At 46.1% G+C, this 25,485-nt stretch overlaps 1 protein-coding gene across 1 annotated transcript in view; it reads right to left on the bottom strand.

Annotated features, from left to right (window-relative positions):
• The window catches only part of spega (striated muscle enriched protein kinase a), a 34,504-nt gene that overhangs the window by 7,823 nt on the left and 1,196 nt on the right, over window positions 1-25,485 (bottom strand). The window contains exons 2-30 of the mRNA XM_045222424.1: window positions 23,990-24,913; window positions 23,205-23,797; window positions 22,930-23,076; window positions 20,955-21,137; window positions 18,015-18,199; window positions 17,817-17,905; window positions 17,542-17,717; window positions 17,161-17,347; window positions 16,388-16,461; window positions 15,986-16,144; window positions 15,644-15,833; window positions 15,239-15,474; window positions 14,898-15,017; window positions 14,667-14,771; window positions 14,346-14,552; window positions 13,789-14,085; window positions 13,543-13,655; window positions 13,199-13,367; window positions 12,508-12,607; window positions 11,847-12,047; window positions 7,797-7,854; window positions 6,651-6,728; window positions 6,105-6,277; window positions 5,948-5,974; window positions 5,518-5,670; window positions 5,247-5,358; window positions 2,472-5,127; window positions 279-422; window positions 1-117 (exon numbers count right to left, since the gene is read on the bottom strand). Coding sequence (XP_045078359.1) covers window positions 1-117; window positions 279-422; window positions 2,472-5,127; window positions 5,247-5,358; window positions 5,518-5,670; window positions 5,948-5,974; window positions 6,105-6,277; window positions 6,651-6,728; window positions 7,797-7,854; window positions 11,847-12,047; window positions 12,508-12,607; window positions 13,199-13,367; window positions 13,543-13,655; window positions 13,789-14,085; window positions 14,346-14,552; window positions 14,667-14,771; window positions 14,898-15,017; window positions 15,239-15,474; window positions 15,644-15,833; window positions 15,986-16,144; window positions 16,388-16,461; window positions 17,161-17,347; window positions 17,542-17,717; window positions 17,817-17,905; window positions 18,015-18,199; window positions 20,955-21,137; window positions 22,930-23,076; window positions 23,205-23,797; window positions 23,990-24,913 — 7,973 coding nt within the window. The remainder of the gene's footprint in view (window positions 118-278; window positions 423-2,471; window positions 5,128-5,246; window positions 5,359-5,517; window positions 5,671-5,947; window positions 5,975-6,104; window positions 6,278-6,650; window positions 6,729-7,796; window positions 7,855-11,846; window positions 12,048-12,507; window positions 12,608-13,198; window positions 13,368-13,542; window positions 13,656-13,788; window positions 14,086-14,345; window positions 14,553-14,666; window positions 14,772-14,897; window positions 15,018-15,238; window positions 15,475-15,643; window positions 15,834-15,985; window positions 16,145-16,387; window positions 16,462-17,160; window positions 17,348-17,541; window positions 17,718-17,816; window positions 17,906-18,014; window positions 18,200-20,954; window positions 21,138-22,929; window positions 23,077-23,204; window positions 23,798-23,989; window positions 24,914-25,485) is intronic.

Raw genomic sequence — 25,485 nt, 5'->3', positions numbered from 1 at the left:
CTTTAGTCCAGGTGATTTGTGGCTGGGGGCTGCCAGCCGGGAGGCAGCTAAGAGTGACAGGGTCACCCTCCAATAAGACGTGGTCCCTCAGCTTGATGTGGAACACAGGAGGGAAGTCTGGGAAAACACAAGGGTGTGGCTTAATAATAATAATGAACACTGAGAATAAACAGAGTACGTAAAAGCAGTGTGCAGCTATTCTATTTCATTGTCAAACTCCAACTCTGTAGGCACATTCAACATAAAGGCAACTGACTGCCGAATTTAGCAGACAGTACTAGAGGAAGTGCGGGAGTACTGCAGGCTGCCTGATGGCCCCTCATCTTTGGCTGAGGGGAGGTCAGTCTGAGAGGGGGTCTTGTCCTTCCTGCTCCTGCCCAGACCCCACCTGTCCCACCGCGACCGCCGGTCAGTCTCTGGAGCTGTGGAGGACAAGACATAATGGCAAACAGCTGAGACAGACGAACCTGAGGAGGTGAGTTAAAATCCCCATTATCTATGCTGCAATAGTCTATGTGCCGGGGGGGCTAGTGTCAGTCTGTCTTATCTGGTGTAATTTTCCTGTCTTATCTGGTGCCCTGTGATCTAAGGTGTGCTCCCTCGAATTCTCCCATCTCTCTCTCTCTCTCGCCCCTCCCGGAGGACCTGAGCCCTAGGACCATGCCTCAGGACTACCTGGCCTGATGACTCCTGGCTGTCCCCGTCCCCAGTCCACCTGGTTGTGCTACTGATCCAGTTTCTGCTGTTCTGCCTGCGGCTATGGAACCCTGACCTGTTCCCCGGACCTGCTATTTCAACCCCCCCCACTGACATTTACTCCTGAGGTGCTGACCTGTTGCACACTCTATAACCACTGTGATTATTATTTGACCCTGCTGGTGATCTATGAACGTTTCAACATCTTGAAGAATGATCTGGCCTTAGTGGCCATGTACTCTTAAACTTAGAAAACAAGTTTCTATCTAGAACCTAAAAGGGTTCTTCGGCTGTCCCCATAGGAGAAGCCTTTGAAGAACCCTTTTGGTTCCAGGTAGAACCCTATTGGGTTCCAGATGGAACCCTTTCCCGAGAGTTGGAACCAAAAAGGGTTGTCCTATGCACAGCCATAAGAGGACTGGTCACCCCCCAGAGTCTGGTTCCTCTCTAGGTTTCTTCCTAGGTTGCAGCCTTTCTAGGGAGTTGTTCCTAGCCATCATGCTTCAACATCTGCATTGCTTGCTGTCTGGGGTTTTAGGATGGATTTCTGTATAAGCACTTTATAATAATAATAATAATAATAATTGGTCATTTAGCAGACGCTCTTATCCAGAGCGACTTACAAGAGCAATTAGGGTTAAGTGCCTTGCTCAAGGGCACATCGACAGATTTTTCACCTAGTCGGCTCGGGGATTAGAACCAGCGACCTTTCGGTTACTGGCCCAACGCTCTTAACCACTAAGCTTGTGGTAAAAAATCCCAGAACCACACGGGGGGACCTAGTGAATGACCTGCAGAGAGCTGGGACCAAAGTAACAAAGCCAACCATCAGTAACACACTACGCCGCCAGGGACTCAAATCCTGCAGTGCGAGACGTGTCCCCCTGCTTAAGCCAGTACATGTCCAGGCCCGTCTGAAGTGCATTTGGATGATCCAGAAGAGGATTGGGAGAATGTCATATGGTCAGATGAAACCAAAATATAACTTTTTGGTAAAAACTCAACTCGTCATGTTTGGAGGACAAAGAATGCTGAGTTGCATCCAAAGAACACCATACCTATTGTGAAGCATGGGGTTGGAAACATCATGCTTTGGGGCTGTTTTTCTGCAAAGGGACCAGGACGACTGATCCGTGTAAAGGAAAGAATGAATGGGGCCATGTATCGTGAGATTTTGAGTGAAACCCTCCTTCCATCAGCAAGGGCATTGAAGATGAAACGTGGCTGGGTCTTTCAGCATGACAATGATCCCAAACACACCGCCCGGGCAACGAAGGAGTGGCTTCGTAAGAAGCATTTCAAGGTCCTGGAGTGGCCTAGCCAGTCTCCAGATCTCAACCCCATAGAAAATCTTTGTAGGGAGTTGAAAGTCTGTGTTGCCCAGCGACAGCCCCAAAACATCACTGCTCTAGAGGAGATCTGCATGGAGGAATGGGCCAAAATACCAGCAACAGTGTGTGAAAACCTTGTGAAGACTTACAGAAAACGTTTGACCTGTGTCATTGCCAACAAAGGGTATATAACAAAGTATTGAGAAACTTTTGTTATTGACCAAATACTTATTTTCCACCATCATATGCCAATAAATTCATTAAAAATCCTACAATGTGATTTTCTGGATTTTTTTTCCTCATTTTGTCTGTCATAGTTGACGTATACCTATGATGAAAATTACAGGCCTCTCTCATCTTTTTAAGTGGGAGAACTTGCACAATTGGTGGCTGACTAAATACTTTTTTTCCCCACTGTATATATATACAACAACAGCTACTTACTGAGTGACTTTTGACTTTTTGACTTTTCGGAATGAAGGCTTGACGCAGACCCAATGGATTCCTTGGACGCTTTGGATTCTTTGTTTGTCTGTTTGGCTAGCTGATTCTCTGGGATCCCCATCTCTTTGAGACCTCTTCCCTCAGACTGGGAATGTCGATGATGGGAAAACAGTGGAGTTTTCTTTCCCTCCGCCGTCTCTTTCCTTTCCTCTGACTGGCTTCGAACTTTCCCAGATATTCCGGCCACCTTGTTCTCAAACTTCTTCCTCATCGCCAAGACGGGGGAATCGCTAACCTTCTTAAGATAATTTTCTTCTGCATCTTTCCGACTTTTCTCTTCCTCCACACGTCGCTTGGCCTCTTTCTCCTCCTTCCTTTCCTCTGACTTGCTCCTCAAACTGGCTGAGATGCCCGCTACTTTGTTCTCGAACTTCCGCCGCATGGCGAAGACAGACGACTCCTCCATCTTTTTGCGTTCTCTTGCCTCCTGCTCTCTCCGAGCCTCTATATTGTCCAGCTGTGTCGTGTCCAGACTCTTACTGCGGCCTATGGCCCAGGACACCCTGCGCTTACTGGCCGCAGGCTCATCCTCCTTTGACTTCTCCTCCTTTTTATCTATGGACGGGGTCCTCTTCGTGCGCATGGACAACCGTCCAATGATGCCCAGGGACCCTGTGTCTCTCTCCACCTCCCTCAAGTCCTGGACGGACTTGGACTTCTCCTGCAATCCTTGGGGCACCATCTCCAGCGGCGCCCCCAGACGCCCCGGCCGGTATACCTCCTCCCCCTCGCCTGCCTTACGGGGAAGGATCGGGGACTTCTCTTCTGATTTGGTCCTGGTCAGTCTCCGGAGCCCACGGGTCAGGGATGACTCACGCTTCTTGAACCTGGATTCAAAGACTTCTTCTGAGTCGATGTCCTTGATATCTGTTCTCAGTGGTGTGGTAGGTTGGCGTGGGGTGGTGGGGCGGTCTGGGACCGTAGACGAGCTATTCGAGATGGTTGGGCTGGTTGGGCGTTCGGTGGCCACCTTGGCGAAGACGGCAGGGTGTTCAGGCAATGTGGGGCTAGGTGTAGATTGAGATCTCCGGCTGCTGTCAGATTTCCCAGATGGTACTACAATGGTTTGCATCACGTTGGCGTACGCAGACGTTTTTTCTTTAGGCGGAACCCCTGGAGAATCGCCACCTTTTGCTTTTACCTCTTCTTTCTTTAACTCTATCTCCTGCTTTTCTTTCTGTTCATCTTCCTCAGTGTCCTCCTCCTCTATGACGATCACAGGAGCTAACACAGTAGGAGACCTGCCCTGGGAAAGCTCCCTCTTCGAGTCGTGTCTGTCAACCCTCTCCTGTGCTTTGGTCCTTCTGTCCATCTCTTCATCTCTTTCAGAGGTCTCCTCAGACTTGCTCTTCTTCTTCTCCTCTGGTTCTTTCTCTTCCCTCGCTCCTTGGTCCTCTGTGACTGAGGTGGGCTGTATGGAGGAAGAGGGCCCAGAAGAGGGCCCAGGAGAGGGCCCACGAGAGTAAGGTCTGGACTCCAGCCTGGTCTGCTCCGTAATTGCTGATATGGAATTGGCCTCTTGGAGGACTTCTGCGTTCCTTTCAATGCTTTGGGTCCTTTTAGCACTGTCACTCCTCTCTGCTCCGCTCTGGCTAGATGTGCTAGTGGGGATCTCTAAAGGGGCTCCGAACCGCCGGTGCAGGGGCATGGGCTCCGAGTCTCCCTGACTGAAAGAGGAACTCTTCTGGAGCATTTTGGTTTTGAGTGTGTCCTCCATTGCGCTTTCGGTAGAGGCTGCTCTGGCCAGCGACCGCTCTGGCGCCCCCACCCTGGATCTCCTCAAGCTTCGGTCCAGGGACGAGGTTCGCCTCTCGTCGTCCATTCCCAGGGTCTCCAGCAGGGGACCTCGCAGGCCGCTTTTGCTGTTGCCTCCCCTCAGCAGCCTCTGTCTCATCAGCTCCAGTTTGAGGGCATAGTCCTCCTGGCTCATCTTAGCTGCCCCAGGGCTGGGGCTCCGATTGGGTAGCTCCATGGAAATAGCCTTTTTGAGGCATTTTTGGCCGCTGTCTTCCTTGCCCTCCTCCACAGCCCCCTCCTCTGGCTCGATGTGGAGAAGCAAGGCCGAGTCAGCTGAACTGCCTCTCCTCATCGTCGCTCTCCTGGACTTCGTCTGCGTGTCATCCTCCTCCACACTGGAACCCTTCTTCAGGGGGACTCTCTTCGTCTTCACCGCAGTCTTCTCCTCGTCCGAAGACCCACCATCTTCCTCAGTTGTTACCCTTTTTCTCGTTCCTATGCTTCCTCCTAATTCCTTGGCCTCCGTTTTGGACACCACCTCCTCTATGGGCTGTTCCCTGTGCCGGGTTAACCCTGCCCCTTCCACCATCCCATTGGACCTGGAAGGCGGTCCTGTGATGTCCTCTTCCCCTGGTATCTCGTTGAGGGAGACCCTGGAGCCGGAGAACACCATAGACAGGGGCATGGGGATGAAGGGGAGTTCGTCCACATCTTCGTCCGAGTCGGAGGATGAGGAGGGGGGGGGCGAGCCCTCTTTGAGGTGACGGGCCACAGCGATGGAGATGTGGTTGGACGAGTCGTTGAGAAGCTCCGGGATGGAGCGCATCACCATCTTGGATTTGTAGCTGATGAGGGAACGCTGGGTAGAGATAGGGAGAAAATGGACAGTGTTAAAAGGAGTAATTTGGAAGGTACTTAAAGGGATTCATTGAAGTGCATTAATCAATGTACTCCTTACAGAAATAATGAATGCCTTACCTGCCAACGTCTTCGAGATAAGACTTGCTTTAGCATCGCTGTGTTGATGCTCTTGTCTTTTATTGAAGTCTTGAACCAGGGGTGGCGAAGGCTCTCTGTAGCATTAGGCCTCCTGAGAGTAAAACATTACATCGTGATGTTGAAACACTAAGCCCCAAATACTTATTTTCTATTCTTCTTTTGTGTTGAAATTGAAATTGTTTGTATTCCTAATATAAGGGTATTCATTTGAATCAATTTATACAAAGGCATTATCATCAATAACACTCACAGTCTGTCAGCCACCAGCAGTTTGATGACGAATCCCTTGGCCTCTCTACAGAGGTCAGCGAACATACTCTCCTCAAAAGCCACATTTTGGTTCCTGATGTTGAGGACGGTGCATCTGTCGTTCTCCCCAGCAAAAGGAGACACACCAGTCAGGCTAGAAGGGAAATATATGATGTAAATATTATTTTACTGAGACTGTTTACTAGCTGTCAAGTCCATTTTAATTGGGTCAATTGAAGCCTGTGGCAATATGCAAACAATATGCAGGTGATATGCATTGGTGTTTTGCTTTGTGGAGAAACATTACATTTCAAGATTGACACTTCAATAAAGAAAGAAATGTAATGGCAAAAGGTGTATTGAATTCTAAGAATATCTCGACCAGACACATTTATCATGTTCTCAGCCCAACCAGAACCTTAACCACTCACCATAGGTAAGTGATGACCCCAATAGGCCTGCGAACAGAGAGAGAGAGAGAAATTACTTTCAGAGGGCAAGATGAAGGAGAGAGGGAGAGAGCGATAAAATCATGATTAATCAGGAAATAGATTAAAGGAGAGAGTTTCCCCCCGACCAGGTGCCCACCAGATGTCTGTTGCCTTGGAGACCGGCGTTTGGTTAACAATCTCCGGGGCAACAAATTCCGGAGTGCCGTATTTGCAGTAGTGTGCTTCAGTGGTCTCCAGCTTGACGGCATTGCCAAAGTCACAGATGCGGATCTTGTCACTGTGTCGGCCTGCCATTAGGATGTTCTCAGGCTGGGTGGGGTGGAGAAAAACAGGGAATTATTCAGAACATAAACTAGGTTTCCATACAATTGGCAACAGATTTTCATGCTAATATTCTTAAATCCGAATACAAATAAAATGCGCATTAGAGACCATCCTCTGTTATTTGATCTATGTAAAACTATTATAAAACTGTGGCTTGATTTGTGTAATGTTATTCATTTTAGTGTACATGTTTTGAGCGAGGAAAATACATCAGTATCTGAGTAATATGTATTTGGGGGTTTGCTATATTCTTTCCTGGTTATATTAAGTAAGTTGATAATCACAGAAGTATCTGTTATATAATAGCTTGTGATTAAAATACTGTATGTGTCCCTTGCACAGTGGGAATCTGATGTACCTTGATATCAAGATGAGCAATATCTTTCTGGTGAAGGTAGCTGACCCCTTCAAGCACCTGCTGAATACTTGACCGGATCTGCAGAACAGAACATCTCCTTTATTACATTCTACATTCTATATTCTATATTCTACATTCTACATTCTATAATTTACATTCTACACTGAACAAAAATATAAACGCAACATGTAAAATGTTAAAAAAAGATCCCAGAAATGTTCCATACCCACAAAAAGCTTATTTCTCTCAAATGTTGTCCACAAATTTGTTTACATCCCTGTTAGTGAGCATGTCTCCTTTGCCGAGATAATCCATCCACCTGACAGGTGTGGCATATCAAGAAGCTGATTAAACAGCATGATCATTACACAGGTGCACCTTGTGCTGGGGACAATAAAAGGCCACTCTAAATTTGTCACACAACACAATGCCAGAGATGTCTCAAGTTTTGAGGGAACGTGCAATTGGCGTGTTGACTGCAGGAATGTCCAACAGAGCTGTTGCCAGATAATTTATTGTTCATTTCTCTACCATAAGCCACCTCCAATGTCGTTTTAGAGAATTTGGCAGTAAGTCCAACCGGCCTCATAACCACAGACCACATCTAACCACGCCAGCCCAGGACATCCACATCTGACTTCTTCACCTGTGGGATCGTCTGAGACCAGCCACCCGGACAGCTGATGAAATTGAGGAGTATTTATGTTTGTAATAAAGCCGTTTTGTGGGGAAAAACTCATTCTGATTGGCTGGGCCTGGCTCCCAAGTGGGTGGGCCTATGCCCTACCAGGCCCACCCATGGCTGCGCCCCTGCCCAGTCATGTGAAATCCATAGATTAGGGCCTAATTTATTTATTTCAGTTGACTGATTTCCTTATATGAACTGTAACTCAGTAAAATTGTTGAAATTGTCACATATTGCGTTTATATTTTTGTTCAGTATATATTCTATATTCTACATTCTATATTCCATATTCTATATTCTATATTCTACATTCTACATTCTACATTCTATATTCTTGTACGTTCAACATGTACAAAAAAAATGATTTCACTGAATTTCGGTATGTTTTTAGATTAAAATGGTTGATTTTTCCATGCAATCCACAGCACACTCAAACATAAGACAAACAGGCCAAGGCAAACCTCGGACTCCATGACGGTAGTCTTCTTGGTCAACCGGTCCAGAAGTTCCTCATGGCATCTTCACACAGCAGTTAAGGAGAATATAGGTATAGTGTTTAATAACCATAGAGACAGATAGAGGACTCTAGTGCCCAAAATCCTGTTTTATAATGGGCAGCGCCATTGAGGACTTTCACCATTTTGAAGTAGTCAACTGGTTGGGACTTCCTATGGGTTAAGGAAGGATCACATGATTCCATCCGGGTCATCAGAAGGGATCAGCCAATGAATTATACTCGTGAGCAAACATTCCATAACTGCAGGTGGCAGTAAATCGCCAACTTTGGCTTTGTACCTGTTCAAACAACACAGTACAGGTGGCAGTATACACCCTTTCAGCTTGTTTATCAACTCACAGAAGTAGTAGATTAAGAAAATAGACTTCTTCAAAATGGAGATGGCCTCAATGGCCCTGCCCATGCTCTCACAGACGCCATAATGGGACAGAGACAATGATGCGATGTCTATCTAAGTCTATGGTGATAACCTTATCGCTACAGTCCAAGTGGGAGGCGAATTACATTTTTTATAATATATGAACCAAACTCCCACACATCGCGTCTCCTGGTAATGTAACCAATCTGTGATGAGTCAGGAGAAAGTAGCGCTACGGTTCAGTCATGCCTCCAGGAGAGTAGAGAGGACATTTAGATTAATGTTATGTAGCAGTTCTCTCTCATGCACAAGGTGGGAAGAAGGCTCTTGGCTCTGGTGTGTTCATGGAGAGGTTTTTATGCAAAGACGTAGGATCAATGCCATATTTTGATCCATATTGGATCTAGCTGTAAACAAAAATGAATATAATTTGAAAACAAACAATTCTAGGAAACATGATGTTGGTTTTTGGTTTAAATCTTGGCTAAATTGAGGTCATTGATGGCTTTAGTTTTGATGCAACATTATTACATAGATGAGATATGTTGGATTAACAGGGAAAGAATGTTGATGCAACCAATACAATACTGGCTCAGTGAATATGTTATATTCAAACTTTTCATCTCTTGTAATATGGCTTCTTACATGCTGACCAGACCGTCCGTGTTGCATGCACAAGTGTTGCAAAATAAATGTAGACATACAGTTGAAGTCGGATGTTTACATACACCTTAGCCAAATACATTGAAACTCAGTTTTTCACAATTCCTGACATTTAATCCTAGTAAAAATTCCCTGTCTTAAGTCAGTTAGGATCACCACTTTATTTTAAGAAAGTGAAATGTCAGAATAATAGTAGATAGAATAATTTATTTAAGCTTTTATTTATTTCATTACATTTTAGTCATTTAGCAGACACTCTTATCCAGAGAGACTTACAGTTAGTGAGTGCATACATTTTTCATACTGCCCACCCGTGGGAATCGAACCCACAACCCTGGCGTTGCAAGCGCCATGCTCTACCAACTGAGCTACAGGAGGCCTATTTCATCACATTCCCAGTGGGTCAGAAGTTTACATACACTCAATTAGTATTTGGTAGCATTGCCTTTAAATTGTTTAACTTGGGTCAAACGTTTCGGGTAGCCTTCCACAATCTTCCCACAATAAGTTGGGTGAATTTTGGCCCATTCCTCCAGACAGAGCTGGTGTAACTGAGTCAGGTTTGTAGGCCTCCTTGCTCACACACGCTTTTTCAGTTCTGCCCACAAATGTTCTATAGGAATGAGGTCAGGGCTTTGTGATGACCACTCCAATACCTTGACTTTGTTGTCCTTAAGCCATTTTGCCACAACTTTGGAAGTATGCTTGGGGTCATTGTCCATTTGGAAGACCCATTTGCGACCCAGATTTAACTTCCTGACTGATGTCTTGAGATGTTGCTTCAATATATCCACATCATTTTCCTTCCTCATGATGCCATCTTTTTGTGAAGTGCACCAGTCCCTCCTACAGCAACACACCCCCACAGCATGATGCTGTCACCCCCGTGCTTCACGGTTGGGATGGTGTTCTTCGGCTTGCAAGCACCCCCCTTTTCCCTCCAAACATAACAATGGTCATTATGGCCAAACAGTTCTATTTTTGTTTCATCAGACCAGAGGACATTTTTCCAAAAAGTACGATCTTTGTCCCCATGTGCAGTTGCAAACCGTAGTCTGCCTTTTTTATGGCGGTTTTGGAGCAGTGGCTTCTACCTTGCTGAGCGGCCTTTCAGGTTATGTCGATATAGGACTCGTTTTACTGTGGATATAGATACTTTTGTACCTGTTTTCTCCAGCATCTTCACAAGGTCCTTTGCTGTTGTTCTAGGATTGATTTGCACTTTTCGCACCAAAGTACGTTAATCTCTAGGAGACAGAACGCGTCTCCTTCCTGAGCGGTATGACGGCTGTGTGGTCCCATGGTGTTTATACTTGCATACTATTGTTTGTACAGATGAACGTGGTACCTTCAGGTGTTTGGAAATTGCTCCCAAGGATGAACCAGACTTGTGGAGGTCTACACATTTTTTTCTGAGGTTTTGGCTGATTTCTTTTGATTTTCCCATGATGTCAAGCAAATAGGCACTGAGTTTGAAGGTAGCCCTTGAAATACATCCACAGGTACACCTCCAATTGACTCAAATGGTGTCAATTAGCTTATCAGAAGCTTCTAAAGCCATGACATCATTTTCTGGAATTTTCCAAGCTTTTTAAAGGCACAGTCAACTGTGTATGTAAACTTCTGACCCACTGGAATTGTGATACAATGAATTATAAGTGAAATAATCTGTCTGTAAACAATTGTTGGAAAAATGACTTGTGTCATGCACAAAGTAGATGTCCTAACTGACCTGCCAAAACTATAGTTTGTTAACAAGACATTTGTGGCGTGGTTGAAAAACTAGTTTTAATGATTCCAACCTAAGTGTTTGTAAACTTCTGACTTCAACTGTACATGTTATTCAATAATTTCATCCAAACTGCTCGCGCGCGTCAACGGGCGTCTGTGTAGCCAGGCGCTAAAATAGAACTTGGTTCTATTTTAGATGCTTGACACGCTGCAAGTCCCGCCTTTCCCATCTACTCATTGCTTTTTACGAGCATATACCCACATGGGTGATTGAAAGATGAACGAGGTCCACACTCCAGTCAAGTTGGTGGCGGTAATGCACCTTATAGTCGGTTGCCAACCGCCAAATAAAATCCACAGAAGAAGAAAAATCATTAGAATAAGAATGAACTAGGAGAGACGAATAAAATAAAATGAAGTAAAAACGAACTAGGTTTCCCCTTTTATCTGTGAGTATAGAATACACGATTATGTGTGACTCAAAATGGGTCAATATTCTACAAAGATCCAGCATAAAAAGGACCATAAGCATTTCAGGTAAAATAACGCAATGTTTTTCTAAACCCAGAGGCGCTACATCGCAAGACTTCCGGGAACCCTTGCGAAACACACCAAACAGACCAGAACAGGGTGTTTGAGAAGTCAATGAGAGAAGTAAAAAATTATTCCTTAGTTGTTAATCTTCTCGAAATCTAAAGGCACAACATAGATTTGAGCCAATGAATTAAGAAGTTGAACATGTTATTATTCCAACCTTGTCAAAGTGACAAACGGACACTTTTTAATTTTAGTCAAAAACAACTTTATATCGAAGGAATGCCTTTGATTTGCACATGCGCAGTTCGGAGCGAGACCCAATGACGTGTTTCTACGCATGAGCTTTGCTAGCCAACGTCGCCTACAAGTGTGATCAGGGATTTCTATTGGAGAAGCAGTTTTAGCCTCTCTGAATACTGTACTGTCTTTGGTTTATCGCCCAAGACAAATTACCTAGCAACAGCAAGCTAGCTAAATGTCCATTAATGTTTCATGCGTTTCGACCTCTCCCCAAATTAATATAGTTGGTTCACAGTTGGTTTTGGTATTTTAACCTGCATGTTGTGAACGCGTCTGGTGGGGATAAACAAATTCAACATGTGCACGATGGCGCACGTGGACGCAGGTGCAGAGCCGGTTTGGTCATCATGTAATGGATTTTCTGACAACCAAAATGAATCAAGGAATCAGTCAGTGAAAGGATACAGCTCAGTGATGATGACGACCATGTTCTTCTTCTCGAAGGCGTCATGGAAGTAGAGGACTTTCTCGTGGTCCAGCTCTGACAGAAGGTTCATCTCCCTCAGGGCCGATGCCTTCCTCTTGGCCCTCGCAGACACAAACTTGGCCGCGTACTCCACCTTCCCCTTCTTCTCAGTCACCCTCTTCACATAGGAGAACGCTCCACTGGAAAACAGTCGCACAATGATGACATCGTTGCAATAACTCTATGAGAATCACCAAATGATTCAATGGGATTGAGTGAGCATAAAAACAGGTCAGTTCTGGGAAACTTAAAGTCCTAGTTGAGAAAGTAAAGGGACATGAGTATTAAACGGTACGTGACACCTTGTTATTGGTGGACTTCTGGTGAGTCAAGCCAAGCTCTACCAGAGAAAAACTAAAAACAAATAGCCTTTGTGATGTGTTCCTCTACTGACGGGTGACTCACCTCTCCTCTATTTCTGTCTGCTATCATTATGCAGTCAGTGTGTTGTTTGGTGTGGTGGAATTCCCCGTACTGACCTTTGTGGCTACCGTTCACAATGCAATTAAATACAGATAGCAGCTACCACTCGCAGAGCCATTAAATACAGAAGAGATGGCTGAGCGGATGTTGTTTGTGATTGCCTGGTCCATGACTCACCGTCCTATCTCCTTGTGTACGTCGTAGTAATCAGTCAGCCTCCGCATCTTCCTCAAAATGGACCCCTCATCCTCCATGGGCTCCACCACCTCCTTCCTCACTGCAGGCAGGGGGTTAGAACAGGGGGCAAGGTTAATGTGGGTAGGTGGGTGGTTTGTGTCTGTGTGTGTGTGTGTGTGTGTGTGTGTGTGTGTGTGTGTGTGTGTGTGTGTGTGTGTGTGTGTGTGTGTGTGTGTGTGTGTGTGTGTGTGTGTGTGTGTGTGTGTGTGTGTGTGTGTGTGTGTGTGTGTGTGTGTGTGTGTGCTGACAGATGGTTTAATAGTCTCAGACACCTTGTGGTCCAACCCATATGGAGCAGATTTGGTTGTTTAACTTTCGATTACACCAAGCTTTGGCTGAGATATCACAAGGACAAACAGATGCAATCCAACTAAAACGGCCATTTCTGGCAACAACAATTAATAGGAAAAGCCTTGGTACTGTGACATCTGTGTTAACAATATTCAGTATGCAGAAAAAGCACACTTTTCAACAGTGTGTCTTTAATACCTTACCATAAGGGTGTGTTAATCAACAATAATACTTCGATTATGAAAGCACAAAATATCATTATTGTAGATGTTTTCCAGACTTATTCCAATATCTGTATTTATCCTTATATTATTCAGACAATATAGACTATGGTCCTGACCTTTGTGGATGGTGAGTTCAGCCTTGCAAGAGACTTGCCCAGCCAGGTTCTTGGCGGTGCAGGTGTACACCCCTGAGTCCTCAGGCCGGGCGTTCAGCACCACCAGAGAACACTCTGTATCATCGTACACAAAGGTGAAGTGACTGCTCTCCGACAGCACAATGTCATCCTGGAACCACAGAACAGATAACCACAATCAATTCCACTTGATCAACTATCATGGAGGGGTAGGTTTGTTTTCCTGGAACCACATCGGAGTTCATCATCCAATAACCTGCTTAATCACTACAGAATAAGTTTATGTGGTTAATGATATGATATCCATCCATTGACTCTTATCATACCTTGTACCACAGAATATCAGGGTCGGGTTTCCCCTCGACAATCACGGCAAAGCGAGATGTCTCTCCTACATGTATTTCCAAGTCCTCCATGATGGACTCGAACTTAGGACGCACTGTTGTGAGAAAAGGAGGGGAGAGAGTTTGGGGTCAGTTTGGCTTTTTACCTTGTCATGGTTACAGTAAGCACCAGGGCTGTTAGTTGATTCTATATCTGCATACAGGGGTGAACTTTGACCCCAAACTCACCTGCCATGGCCAGTAGGAGGGTACAGAGGTCACTGCCAAACTGGTTGTTGGCTGTACAGACCAGCTGACCGGTGTCAGTGCTCTTCACCCTCTGGATCTTTAGGGTGTGTTGGTCGTCGTCTGGCATGCTCATCTCAAACATCCCTGGCTTGTTGAGCAGCACCACCCCCCTCCTCTTCCAGGTGACCACAGCATTGACGTGGTTGAGGGTGAGGGTGATGCTCACGGACTGGTTCTCCACCACGTACACAACGTCAGGCTTGTCCAGGATGATGGGAGCTTTCCTCAGATAGGGACCTGTTAGGGATCAAAGGTCAAACGATCAGGGGATCAAGCCATCATCTCTGATGTGTTGACAGACCAACATTCCCTCACAATAGTAGATCCTATATATTTGGCTACATATCCGGCTCGAAGGACCATGTAATTATACTTTATTTGTGCACCTGCCGCAATGTGTTTGGTGACATTGCTTTTGCAATTTACATGGAGCCATTTAACCTTTGACCCTCGATCAGAACTGAGTGACTGTAGAGACTTGGAGCCTATACAAGTACCTCTGTCCATGAGCTGCACCAGGTCAGTGGAGGGGGAGGGTTTGCTGAGGAGCTTGGCAGTGGCCGCTAGGACCCTGAAGGCGTAGCGGACTCCCTTGGAGAGACCGGTGACGGTGTAGGTGGTCTCTCTCAGGTTGGAGGCTATGATGCTCCACTGGATGGAACCCAGAGGCTGCTGCTGCACCGCATACGTCAAAGAACTGCCATCTGGAAGCACAACCATGGGGGTTACTGTAGCAGTGTAGCGAATTTGTAGGGTAGACTAGCCTGACAGGGACTCGAACCCGGGTCCCTGTGACTCTCAGTCATATTGAGGCATACCTATGGAAGAGTCAAGTCTCTTTGGTTTCTTCCAGCTGAGTGTTATGGTCTTCCCTGTTATGGACTCTACCACTGGAGGACCATCGGGGGGATCAGGAACAATGTCTACCAAAGGAAAATACAAATGTACCAACACACCCATACTGTAGTCAGATGGCACAGTGATTCTCATGGCGTTTTTGGTTGGAGCACATGTTGCTGTGATTGCTTTCACATGGTCCCCATCCATACCTGTGATGTAGAGGTGTGCGTAGCAGGCTGCCTTCCCCACTTTGTTGGAGATGACACACTTGTAGACGCCCCCGTGGAAGTGGCACACACAGCGGATGATCAGACTGTGGACATCTCTGTCTGGAGGAGGGAGAGAGAGATATATAACTAATGTAGAGAGAGAGATGACGCAGGTAGAGGAGGGAGGAAGAGAGTCAGATAATGCTAGTAGAGGAGCGATAGAAAAAATGAGAGAGAGAGGGAGAGGGAGAGGGAGGTAGAGAGAGAGAGAGAGAGAGAGAGAGAGAGAGAGAGAGAGAGAGAGAGAGAGAGAGAGAGAGAGAGAGAGATTGTCTCCTTACTCTGAGTCATCTTCCTGTCGTCTGTACTGTCTATCTTCTTGCCGTTGTGGTACCAGGCGATGGTGGGGTAGGGCAGGCCCGCCACCTTACACTTTAGCACCGCCTCCTTCCCCTCGATCATCTCCAGGTCAGCCAGGGGCTTGACGAAGTCGGGCATGGTCCTCTGCTCCTGCTCCACCTCGCTCTCCAGAACCTCTGGCTCCTCAGCGATGGAAGGCATCTTCTCCAGCTTTGCCCTGGAGAGAAGAAGGGAGCAAATAGAATGAGAGACAGAAGGAAACGGAAATACAGAAGAGAAGATAAGATAAGGAAACACCTATTATTAGTTTTTAGATCACTGCAGATGAGGAGAAGAAGCCTAGTCAGACTAGTGGGATCACCCCATGTCTATGGTTTTCCTCGTACATGTGAGAAGAGATAGCGGGCCGCGGTTCCTGCATGTAGAGTTCGGCTGTGCACTCCGCCTTTCCGTGTGCGTTCTTAGCGACGGCTGTGTAGAAGCCCTCCGTGTCGCTGCTGACGTGGATGATGACCAATGAGTAACGGCCTCCTTCCTGCAGGAGACGCACATTCTCACTCTCCTCCACCGGGTTCTCTGGATGGAGATAAACACAATATGGTAGATTCATAAAGAGTCAACCAATGGGCTAACAAAGATATATTACAAGCCATACTAGCCTACATTACCAATTTGCTGTGCATTCTGTACCAATTGGAAATACAGTACATTCCAAGAGGGATACTTACCGAAATGGTTCCAGGTGACTCTGGGAGGAGGAGACCCGCTGACCTTGCAGTCAAAGCGGGCTGTGCGACCCTCTATGACCTCCAGGATGTCCAGCTTGCGGGTGAACAGGGGCTCCCTGGAGGGAGTGACCTTTAGTTGGGCACTGGAGGTCAACTCCTCTGGAACAGGAAGGAAAATGACCAACAATTACATTCATGGTTTATAAGTAGTTTATAGACAATAAGTGATTTACAAATTATTAATAAAGAGGTTTTAACTCATTGGCTGAAATTGTGTGATCATCATTTTTGGTGCCTGCCAAATAGTGTGGCTGTACCATTACATTACTTACAACAGCAGCAATTAATTACTGCCTTATAAACCCATTATTTGGCAAGGAGGTCAAAGGAGGTCTCATTTACCTTTGGCAGTGCTCAGCTTGCAGGTGTAGGTTCCACTGTCGTCTTCATGTACTGAGTTTAACAGCAGCCGGCACCTGTAATAGAAATCCCCTCTGTCAGCTGTCTGGACCTTATTACATGCTCCATGAGCTAACATACTGCCACTGCCTCAGATCCACTTGGGCTGTTTCCTTCATTAGAAAAAGTGAATGTCCCATTCACAGTTTGCTTATGGACAAAATGTTGTTGTATTTTTTTTATTATTTTTTTATTTCACCTTTATTTAACCAGGTAGGCCAGTTGAGAACAAGTTCTCATTTACAACTGCGACCTGGCCAAGATAAAGCAAAGCAGTGTGATAAAAACAACAACAACACAGAGTTACACATGGGATAAACAAAACATACAGTCAATAACACAATAGAAAATCTATATACAGTGTGTGCAAATATAGTAAGTTATGGAGGTAAGGCAATAAATAGGCCATAGTGCAAAAATAATTACAATTTAGTATTAGAAATGTTATTTTGTAGGCCCCCTCCATATTGCTCTAACTAACCATCCAATCTACTCAGATCAGAGTGGATGTTGGAGAAAGGGGCAAGGAAAGGAAATCCCTTCAAAGATTTGAGGCACACCCTATATCGCTCTCACCCATTCAATCAAGGGAAAATGAAGGAATTCACTTAACAGCATTGAGGCACTTTTCCCTTTCAGAGTGTCTAGGCCAGGGCTCTTCAACACTGTTCCTGGAGAACAACAGGGTTGAAGAGTCCTGGTCTAGTCCTACCCACCTCTTCCCGTTAAAGGTCATCTTGCAGTTGAGCAGTGCCGGCTGAACCAGCTTCCCATTGGACAGCCAGTCTACCTCCACATCCAGAGGCCCGGTCATGTGACACTCAAACATGGCCGACTCTCCGGCCCTCACCGCCACGTCTCGCACCTCTCTGATGATGGCCAGGGCTTCCTGTGCTGGGGAGGCTGGGGAAAAGACAGAGGAGAGAAGAGACCAATACAGATCTGTTACTGTTGGAGCTGGAAACACAAGCATTTCGCTGCACCTGAGATAACAATCAACTTTGATTTGATTTTGAGCTTTTTTCAAAATGCAGCCGGCACCAACCCTAATGGTCAGTCACTGACGCTGGTCTTGTGGACTTCGGAGTGATCTTTACCTTTGACCTCTAGTTTGCATTCGCTCTGCTTGGTTCCGTATTCGTTGATGATCTTGCAAGTGTAGAGTCCTGCATCAGTTCTCTGTGCTGGAGCGATGATCATTTCACTGGTGCCGTCCTCTGTCTCACGCACAATGAATCTGCCATTGGTTTTTAGGGTCACTTTGTCCCTCAACCTGGGTGATCAAAACAGGTACATTTTGAACTCTTGCAAAAGCAAACGAGAGAAAGTCATGACAAACTTTATTGACACACACTGTATACTGTATTCCTACCAGTACACCATAGGTTGAGGATGTCCTCTGACTCTGACAGACATGGTAACCTCCTGTCCCTCTGTCACCACTTGGTCATTCAGTGCTACCTATCAAACCGAAAGACAAATACTGTTTAAAAGCCAGTACATTGAAAACTCAATGGCGAGGGGAGAAATCCACCTTAGACTATTGAGATGCCTCCTGAATCTTCTTTACCTGAAAAGAGGGGGGATCTTTGAAGAAGGCGTATTTAGACTGTGGCCCCACCCCTCGCGAGGGGGGTTCTCCAATCTCCATTACCTCCTCCAGGGGGCTCAGGTACTCCTCATCTGATTGGAGGGGACTGGTGACCTCCACCAGGGGCAAGCTGCTCGGCTTCCCACCATGCACCTGGGTCAGCTCTGGAGAAACAACATAGTACATGTTTACCATATATAATTGTAATGAATTTTAAGGATGTCCCTACCAGAGGAGGCTGGTGGGAGGAGCTATCGGAGGACGGGCTCATTGTAATGGTTGGAATGGAATAAATGGAACGGTATCAAACACATCTAACATATGGAAACCACATTAACTCATTTCCATTTATTCCATTGCAGCCATTACAATGATCCCGTCCTCCTATAGCTCCTCCCACCAGCCTCCACTGATCCCTACAAAATGGTGCCCCGTGTGAGCACGATCCTTAACAGTATCAAAATGAACAGAACAGGCGCATCGTCCTGTCTATGCAACACAGAGCGAGGCAGGGTAATAAAATGAAATTTGTAATATAGATCAAACACAACAATAATTCCACAATGACGTTTATGGACCAACCGATATGGTAACGTAGTTAATGAAATGGACACATTGTAACTTGATAGCGTTTGTGAGGTGTAAAGCACAGAGAATGTAGCAATAAGCATGAACTGAATTACTTGAATATTCCTAATTAGCCCCCCAACAAAGAGCGTATCTCTGCTCCACTGTCTCCTGTTCTGCTTGTGTGTTGCTCTACTTGTATCACCACGGTGACGTGTGTTTGGAGAGATGAGCGGTTTGGCAGGAGCGATGGAGACAGACACACACACATTGCTGAGGGACCCTTGGAAGTGACCAGCGCTGGACAGATAATGGATTAATCCCTGAATCCCTGACCCAATCATTCTGTGAGTCTAGTCCAGCACCACAAGAGACACACTGTCTCCACCACCAGCCTCTCCACAAGTCACAGTTCATTCAGCTCCACAGAGGAACCATAGTATTGTAGCAACCACCTCTTTACAAAACCATGGGCTCCAGAATTCAATTTCACTGGCAAGATAAACAGACAATGCTCTGACAAACGAACGAGAATAATCAACAGAAGCTATAGATAGAACATGAAAAGGTTCTCTCCTGTTAGGAAAAAGAACAGTGTAGCTCAGTATACATAGAAACTGCTTCGATTGCTTGGCCATACACATGAAGAGATAAAGTGATCAACATCACAGAGACTAAAGCTAACAAGGACATCTGTAGAAAGAACAGAGGACATCCAGGCATTCTAGATGTTTAGAGGTCTTAGAACCAGAACTCAATTAGTATACAAGTGAAAACCCTTTGATGTTAGAATGTTCTGATTTCTCCTAACTATGACTAAGAAGTTTCAGATGTGGAGATCGAGGACTTACCTAAGAAGTTACATGTCTGAGTCGAGCCTGTGTACAGACAACTAGCACCAGCTTTGTTCCTGTAATGCTGCCAATGTTTACACAAATGCTGCATGGAGCTAGCCTTCCTAGCCTGCTGCTAATAATCAACCAGTTCAATCTCATCCTCTCCCTCTCTCCCTCGCTTTCCTATTTTTTAACTCCAAATTATCTTATTCCTTCTCTCTGTCCTCCAACAATATTACATCAACCCACATTCCCTGTAGCCTAAAGGCTTTGATACAATGTTTTTTTAATGAACACCAAAGACTTTTGGAAAGCATCTCATATTGTAGGTATATATTCCAGTTGCAAAAACTCAGCATTTGATGTAGGTGGATTTAATTCAGACGTTTAATACCCTAAATCTCCTCTAATACACTACTGTTTAAATCCCAACTTGATGCGCCAAAATCCTCATCCACCCCACAGAACCATAGCAACATGACTCATAATCTCGTTGTACATGAGTTTGGCAATTCCCCTGACTCTAGCATCGCAGGGTGAAATCATCACGGATAAAGAAGGGGTCTATGATCGCAACATTAATCTCACACTGGGACATACAGCAGACCGCAATTACCATTGAGAACAAGAGGCTGCTATAAATACCTTGTGGTAGCCTCCACTGGCCTAATATGGCCAAGCAGGCCTGGTGCTGAGCTAGCGCCAGAAAGCTACAGCAGTAGCATACACTCTACAGGATAACACTGTGCAGAGACATTACAGGACTGGAGAAAGAGCTTGTGGCACATTCGAGGGATGTTTAAATAGTTTGGCTTCCTCAACAGATATGGAAGGAGTAGGTCTAAGAGAGCGAGAGACATTTATGAACTACTGTATATTGGATTGTCACAGAGATCTGTGTGTTTCTGTTTGAAATAATAAGTATATTATTGCAGCCATTATTTTGATTTGATGCAGGAGTGTTGCTGTTTGTCTGTATTGGCTTGCTGTGAGAGCTGTGGTGTGGTTTATCTTTTAATGTAACCATAATTCAAACTATTGACTATTGACTGAACCAACAGACATCTCAGCTAATAATACACATCCTACATTTTTATATCCAAGAGGAATACTCATTCTGTTGACAAAGACTAATCCCCAATTTTGAACATCCGCCTAACTGACTGAAAACCCGGGGACCTTTAGTGACTGGCAGACAAGTCTTTGTTTTGAACATCCACCAGGGACCCAAATGCCTTTCACAAATTAAGAGTTGCCGTGGCAACTATCTGTGGAAGGAGCTTGGGCTTGGGATGGGATGCCCCTTTGTAGTTATGAAGACAAATTGTCAGAGCAGAGCTGGCAGGGGATTAGGATGGAGAGTTGTGGTGTTTGCGTGCATGTGTGCGTTTGTCTGTCTGTGTGTGCATCCCAGACCAAATAAATGGTGTTCCTTTAGTCAATTGATCAACTAGAATGTATGGCATCCTGTGTGCATGCCTGTGTGAGTGTTGTATCTGTGTGTAACCCCACTCACCTGATTTGATGTAGAGCGTGGCGTTGCAGGATGCTTTCCCGGCCGTGTTGACAGCGGTGACGCAGTACGTCCCGGCATCTCCAGACCTCATCTGGGTTATCAGTAGGGAGTGCTGCTCCCCCTCAGCCTTGACCACATGGGACGGGCTGCTCCTTATCAGAACGTTACTCTTCTTCCAAGTCACTGCATTCCAAGGGGTCACACACAAAGACATATCTCAGACCACGCTCAGACAACTTAATCACAGTCCCTTCCCCTGTGTCTAGGTGCAGAATGATGTGTGGCCCCTAAGCACCGTTCCAAGGTCAGTTTGACATACAGTGCATTCGGAAAGTAATCAGACCCCTTCCCTATGTCCACATTTTGTTATGTTACAGCCTTATTCTAAAATGAATTAAATAAAACATGTTACTCATCAATCTACACACAATACCCCATAATGACAAAGCGAAAATAGGTTTTTAGACATTTTTGAAATTTATTAAAAATACCTTATTTACATAAGTATTCAGACCCTTTGCTATGAGACTCGAAATTGAGCTCAGGTGCATCCTGTTTCCATTGATCATCGCTGAGATATTTCTACAACTTGATTGGAGTCCACCTGTGGTAAATTCAATTGATTGGACATGATTTGGAAAGCACACACTGTCTATATAAGGTCCACAGTTGATCGAGTTCCTCTGTGGAGATGGGAGAACCTTCCAGAAGGACAACCATCTCTGCAGCACTCCACCAATCAGGCCTTTATGATAGAGTGGCCAGACGGAAGCCACTCCTCAGTAAAAGGCACATGGCAGCCCGCTTGGAGTTTGCCAAAAGGCACCTAAAGACTCTCAGACCATGAGAAACAAGATTCTCTGGTCTGATGAAACCAAGATTGAACTCTTTGGCCTGAATACCAAGCGTCACGTCTGGAGGAAACCTGGCACCATCCTACGGTGAAGCATAGTGGTGGCAGCATCATGCTATGGGGATGTTTTTCAGCTGCAGGGACTGGGAAACTAGTCAGGATCGAGGGAAAGATGAACGGAGTAAAGTACAGAGAGATCCTTGATGAAAACCTGCACCAAAGCGTTCAGGACCTCAGACTGGGGCGAAGGTTCACCTTCCAACAGGACAACGACCCTAAGCACACAGCCAAGACAACGCAGGAGTGGCTTCGGGACAAGTCTTTGAATGTCCTTGAGTGGCCCAGCCAGAGCCCGGACTTGAACCCGAGGAGAGACCTGAAAATAGCTGCGCAGTGACGCTCCTCATCCAACCTGACAGAGCTTGAGAGGATCTGCAGAGAAGAATGGGAGAAACTCCCCAAATACAGGTGTGCCAAGCTTGTAGCGTCATACCCAAGAAGACTCGAGGCTGTAATCGCTGTCAAAGGTGCTTCAACAAAGTACTGAGTAAAGGGTCAGAATACTTATGTGAATGTTTTTTTTTTACATTTTAGTCATTTAGCAGATGCTCTTATCCAGAGCGACTTACAGTTAGTGAGTGCATACATTTTTCATACTGGCCCCCCGTGGGAAACGAACCCACAACCCTGGCGTTGCAAGCTCCATGCTCTACCAACTGAGCCACATTATGGGGTATTGTGTGTAGATTGATGAGGGGAAAAAAACAATTTAATCCATTTTAGAATAAGACTGTAACGCAAAGGGGTCTGAATACTGTGGAAAAATACTGTGGAAAAAGTCAAGGGGTCTGAATACTGTGGAAAAATACTGTGGAAAAAGTCAAGGGGTCTGAATACTGTGGAACAATACTGTGGAAAAAGTCAAGGGGTCTGAATACTGTGGAAAAATACTGTGGAAAAAGTCAAGGGGTCTGAATACTGTGGAAAAATACTGTGGAAAAAGTCAAGGGGTCTGAATACTTTCCAAATGCACTGTATTACATCATCATCGTCCAAATGTGTTTGGGGAAGGCAAAAGCTGACCCCAGAGCTGTGCTTAACCTCTACCTGGAGATGACCTACCTGTTGGGAGGGGGCTGCCAGTGATGACACATTTGAGCAGGACCTCAGAGCCAGCGGTGGCTGTGGTGTCCCTCAGGGGCCTCTCAAACTCTGGTTTCTCAGCTGGCCCCTCATCTGCCGACATGTAAGAGTCATCTGAATCGTCTCCTACAACAGAAAGACAGGCGCTGTATTACTTTCCCTCTATACTGTAGATATTCATCTATTTAGGACGGTAGCACATTAATGTCTAGCTGATGTGTCGCCCAGTGGATACCCGCAATTCAGTGTCCTACCTGTCTCAGGAGACATAGGTCGACTTTCCCAAGACCTTCCCGAGACTTTTCCCTTCTTCTGAGTATTGGAAGCCCTGCCCTCCTTCTTCCCTGCTCTTCTCGTCTTTCCTCTCTCTCTCTTCTCTCCAGCCTCCTCCTCCTCCTCTTCCATTTCCATGAGCTTGTCCTCCACCAGGATGGTAGGGATGGTCATCTTCAGCGCGGGAGACGTCCTCCCCGGCTCTCCCTTCCATCTCTTCGTTAGAGGGCTGATGGAAGGGGTGGAGGTGGGGGATGGGGTGGGGGACAGCCGTGGTGGCTTGGGAGGATAGGGAAAGGCTGGCTCTTTGGCTGGGGTCGGTGATGGTGCTCTCTGCATGGTGGGGCTTGGAGACCTGGGGCTTGGAGGCCTGCGTTGGTGTAGAGGTTGCTCAAGCTCGTTAGGAGTGGAAGGCCCTTTGGCGTGGGTAGGCGATTCTCTCTGTGCGGTAGGTATTGGAGACCTGCGGTGGTCCATCTTGGGTGGAGGCCCTTTGGGTGTTGGAGATACAGGTGGTTGTTCCTCGGCCGTGTGTGGAGGCTTCGCCGCCGCGGGAGAGCTCTGAAGGACTTCCCTGTGTCAGATGCATTATGTAATGTTGGTACAGGAAATACAATAGAAAGGCATTATGTCATCTATATCTGTGTACACATATTGCTATTGAGCTGTCAGAACAGTGTGTGCAAATACACACAGGCACACACACGCCTACACACAAATCGACAAACACAAAAACACACAGTGTTAATGGATCATCTGAGCCTACCTGTTTGGGCTTTTCCGCGTGACTCTTGGTGAGGGTGATCGTCGCCCTGGTAACTGGTTAACCAGTACTGTCTCCATGGAAACAGAGCCTTTCCCCACACTTTTAGACTCTGACGGCTGAGCTGACGCTGAAGCTGAATCATGCTGCTCTTGTTGAGGAACATTCCTTTGATCTGTCAGACCCTTCTCTTGGGATTGGGATGTTTTTCGGGACGTAACGCTCTCGTCAACGCTCTTCCCTCCTACTCCTCTCTCCTCCAGGACCCTCTCCCTCTCTTCCAGCTTCTTGACCACCTGAGGGGGAATGGGCTCCAGCTTGCCCACGGACCGACTCTCCGTCTGGGGCAACTGCTCGGTGGAGTAAGCCTTCTTCAGGTTGGGCCTCCCCACCAGCTTCTTGATCCTGGCCAGCTCCTCTGTGAACTTGTTCTGGAAGCTCTGGACCCTCTGCTGGTAGCTTGGTTTGTCCTCCAGAGACGAGGCCCTCTTCTTTCCGAACACGGAACGCCTCGAGGCCGCAGCATCCGGCTGGCTTGTCCCCTCCTCTTTGGAGACCCCCTCCAGATCGCAGGATGCCCGGCCGAAAGAGTGCCCAGATCTGACCCCCGCACTCACCTCACTCACCTTTTGTTCAAACTCCTTGACCTTGTCAAAGATCTTGGGTGCGGTGCGGGCCAATTTGGGTGTCTTGCCACCACTGCTGCCGCTGCTTGAAGTATGGGAGGTGGCTCCTGAAGACCACCCTGGGAGTTTGTTTTTGACCACAGCTCCTCCTAGGGAAGGGTCTTGGGTACTGTGTGAGGTGACACTGTTCTTATTGGAACTGAGGGATGTTGTGGGTTGGGATACAGTTTGACTGGACTGGGGTGAGGCAGGACTGAAGGATGGGCCTGTTTGCGTTTGGGGGAGAGAAGGAGATTGGATCCTGGAAGAGGAGGGTTTTAGGGAAATGGAAAGTTAGACATGAAAAGAAGGGACAAGGAGGGGCCCAGGTTTTTGGAAGAGGAGGAAAAGCCATTGGATGTTTGTGTGCTCGGTAGAGGATGTTTGTGTGCTCGGTAGAGGATGTTTGTGTGCTCGGTAGAGGATGTTTGTGTGCTCGGTAGAGGATGTTTGTGTGCTCGGTAGAGGATGTTTCCTTGAGAACATTTGTGAATCTCGTAATTGTGTTTGTGTGTGTGTGTGTGTGTGTGTGTGTCTGTGTGTGTCTGTGTCTGTGTCTGTGTGCACGTAAATGAGTGTCCGCTGCTTTATGAAATAGTAATACTGTTTATAGTCAATATAATTTGAGTGTTGATTTCTCATCAGGACAGATTAACTTTCAGAAATAAACAGAACATGGAATGGCCATAGATGTAGTGATTTTAGCACAGATAACATTTAACTTATATGGACACAAATCTCAATCCACTATAGAAGATAATGCTTGTGTCTACCACAACATGTGTAGGAGCCAAACAGATCATATTGTATATTTGTATGTTTCCAATTCATGAT

This window comes from Coregonus clupeaformis, chromosome 9, assembly GCF_020615455.1.
Source record: "Coregonus clupeaformis isolate EN_2021a chromosome 9, ASM2061545v1, whole genome shotgun sequence".
NCBI lineage: Eukaryota > Metazoa > Chordata > Actinopteri > Salmoniformes > Salmonidae > Coregonus > Coregonus clupeaformis.
The sequence above is the reverse complement of the archived record's forward strand: the minus strand, read 5'-3'. Positions and strand labels throughout refer to the sequence as shown.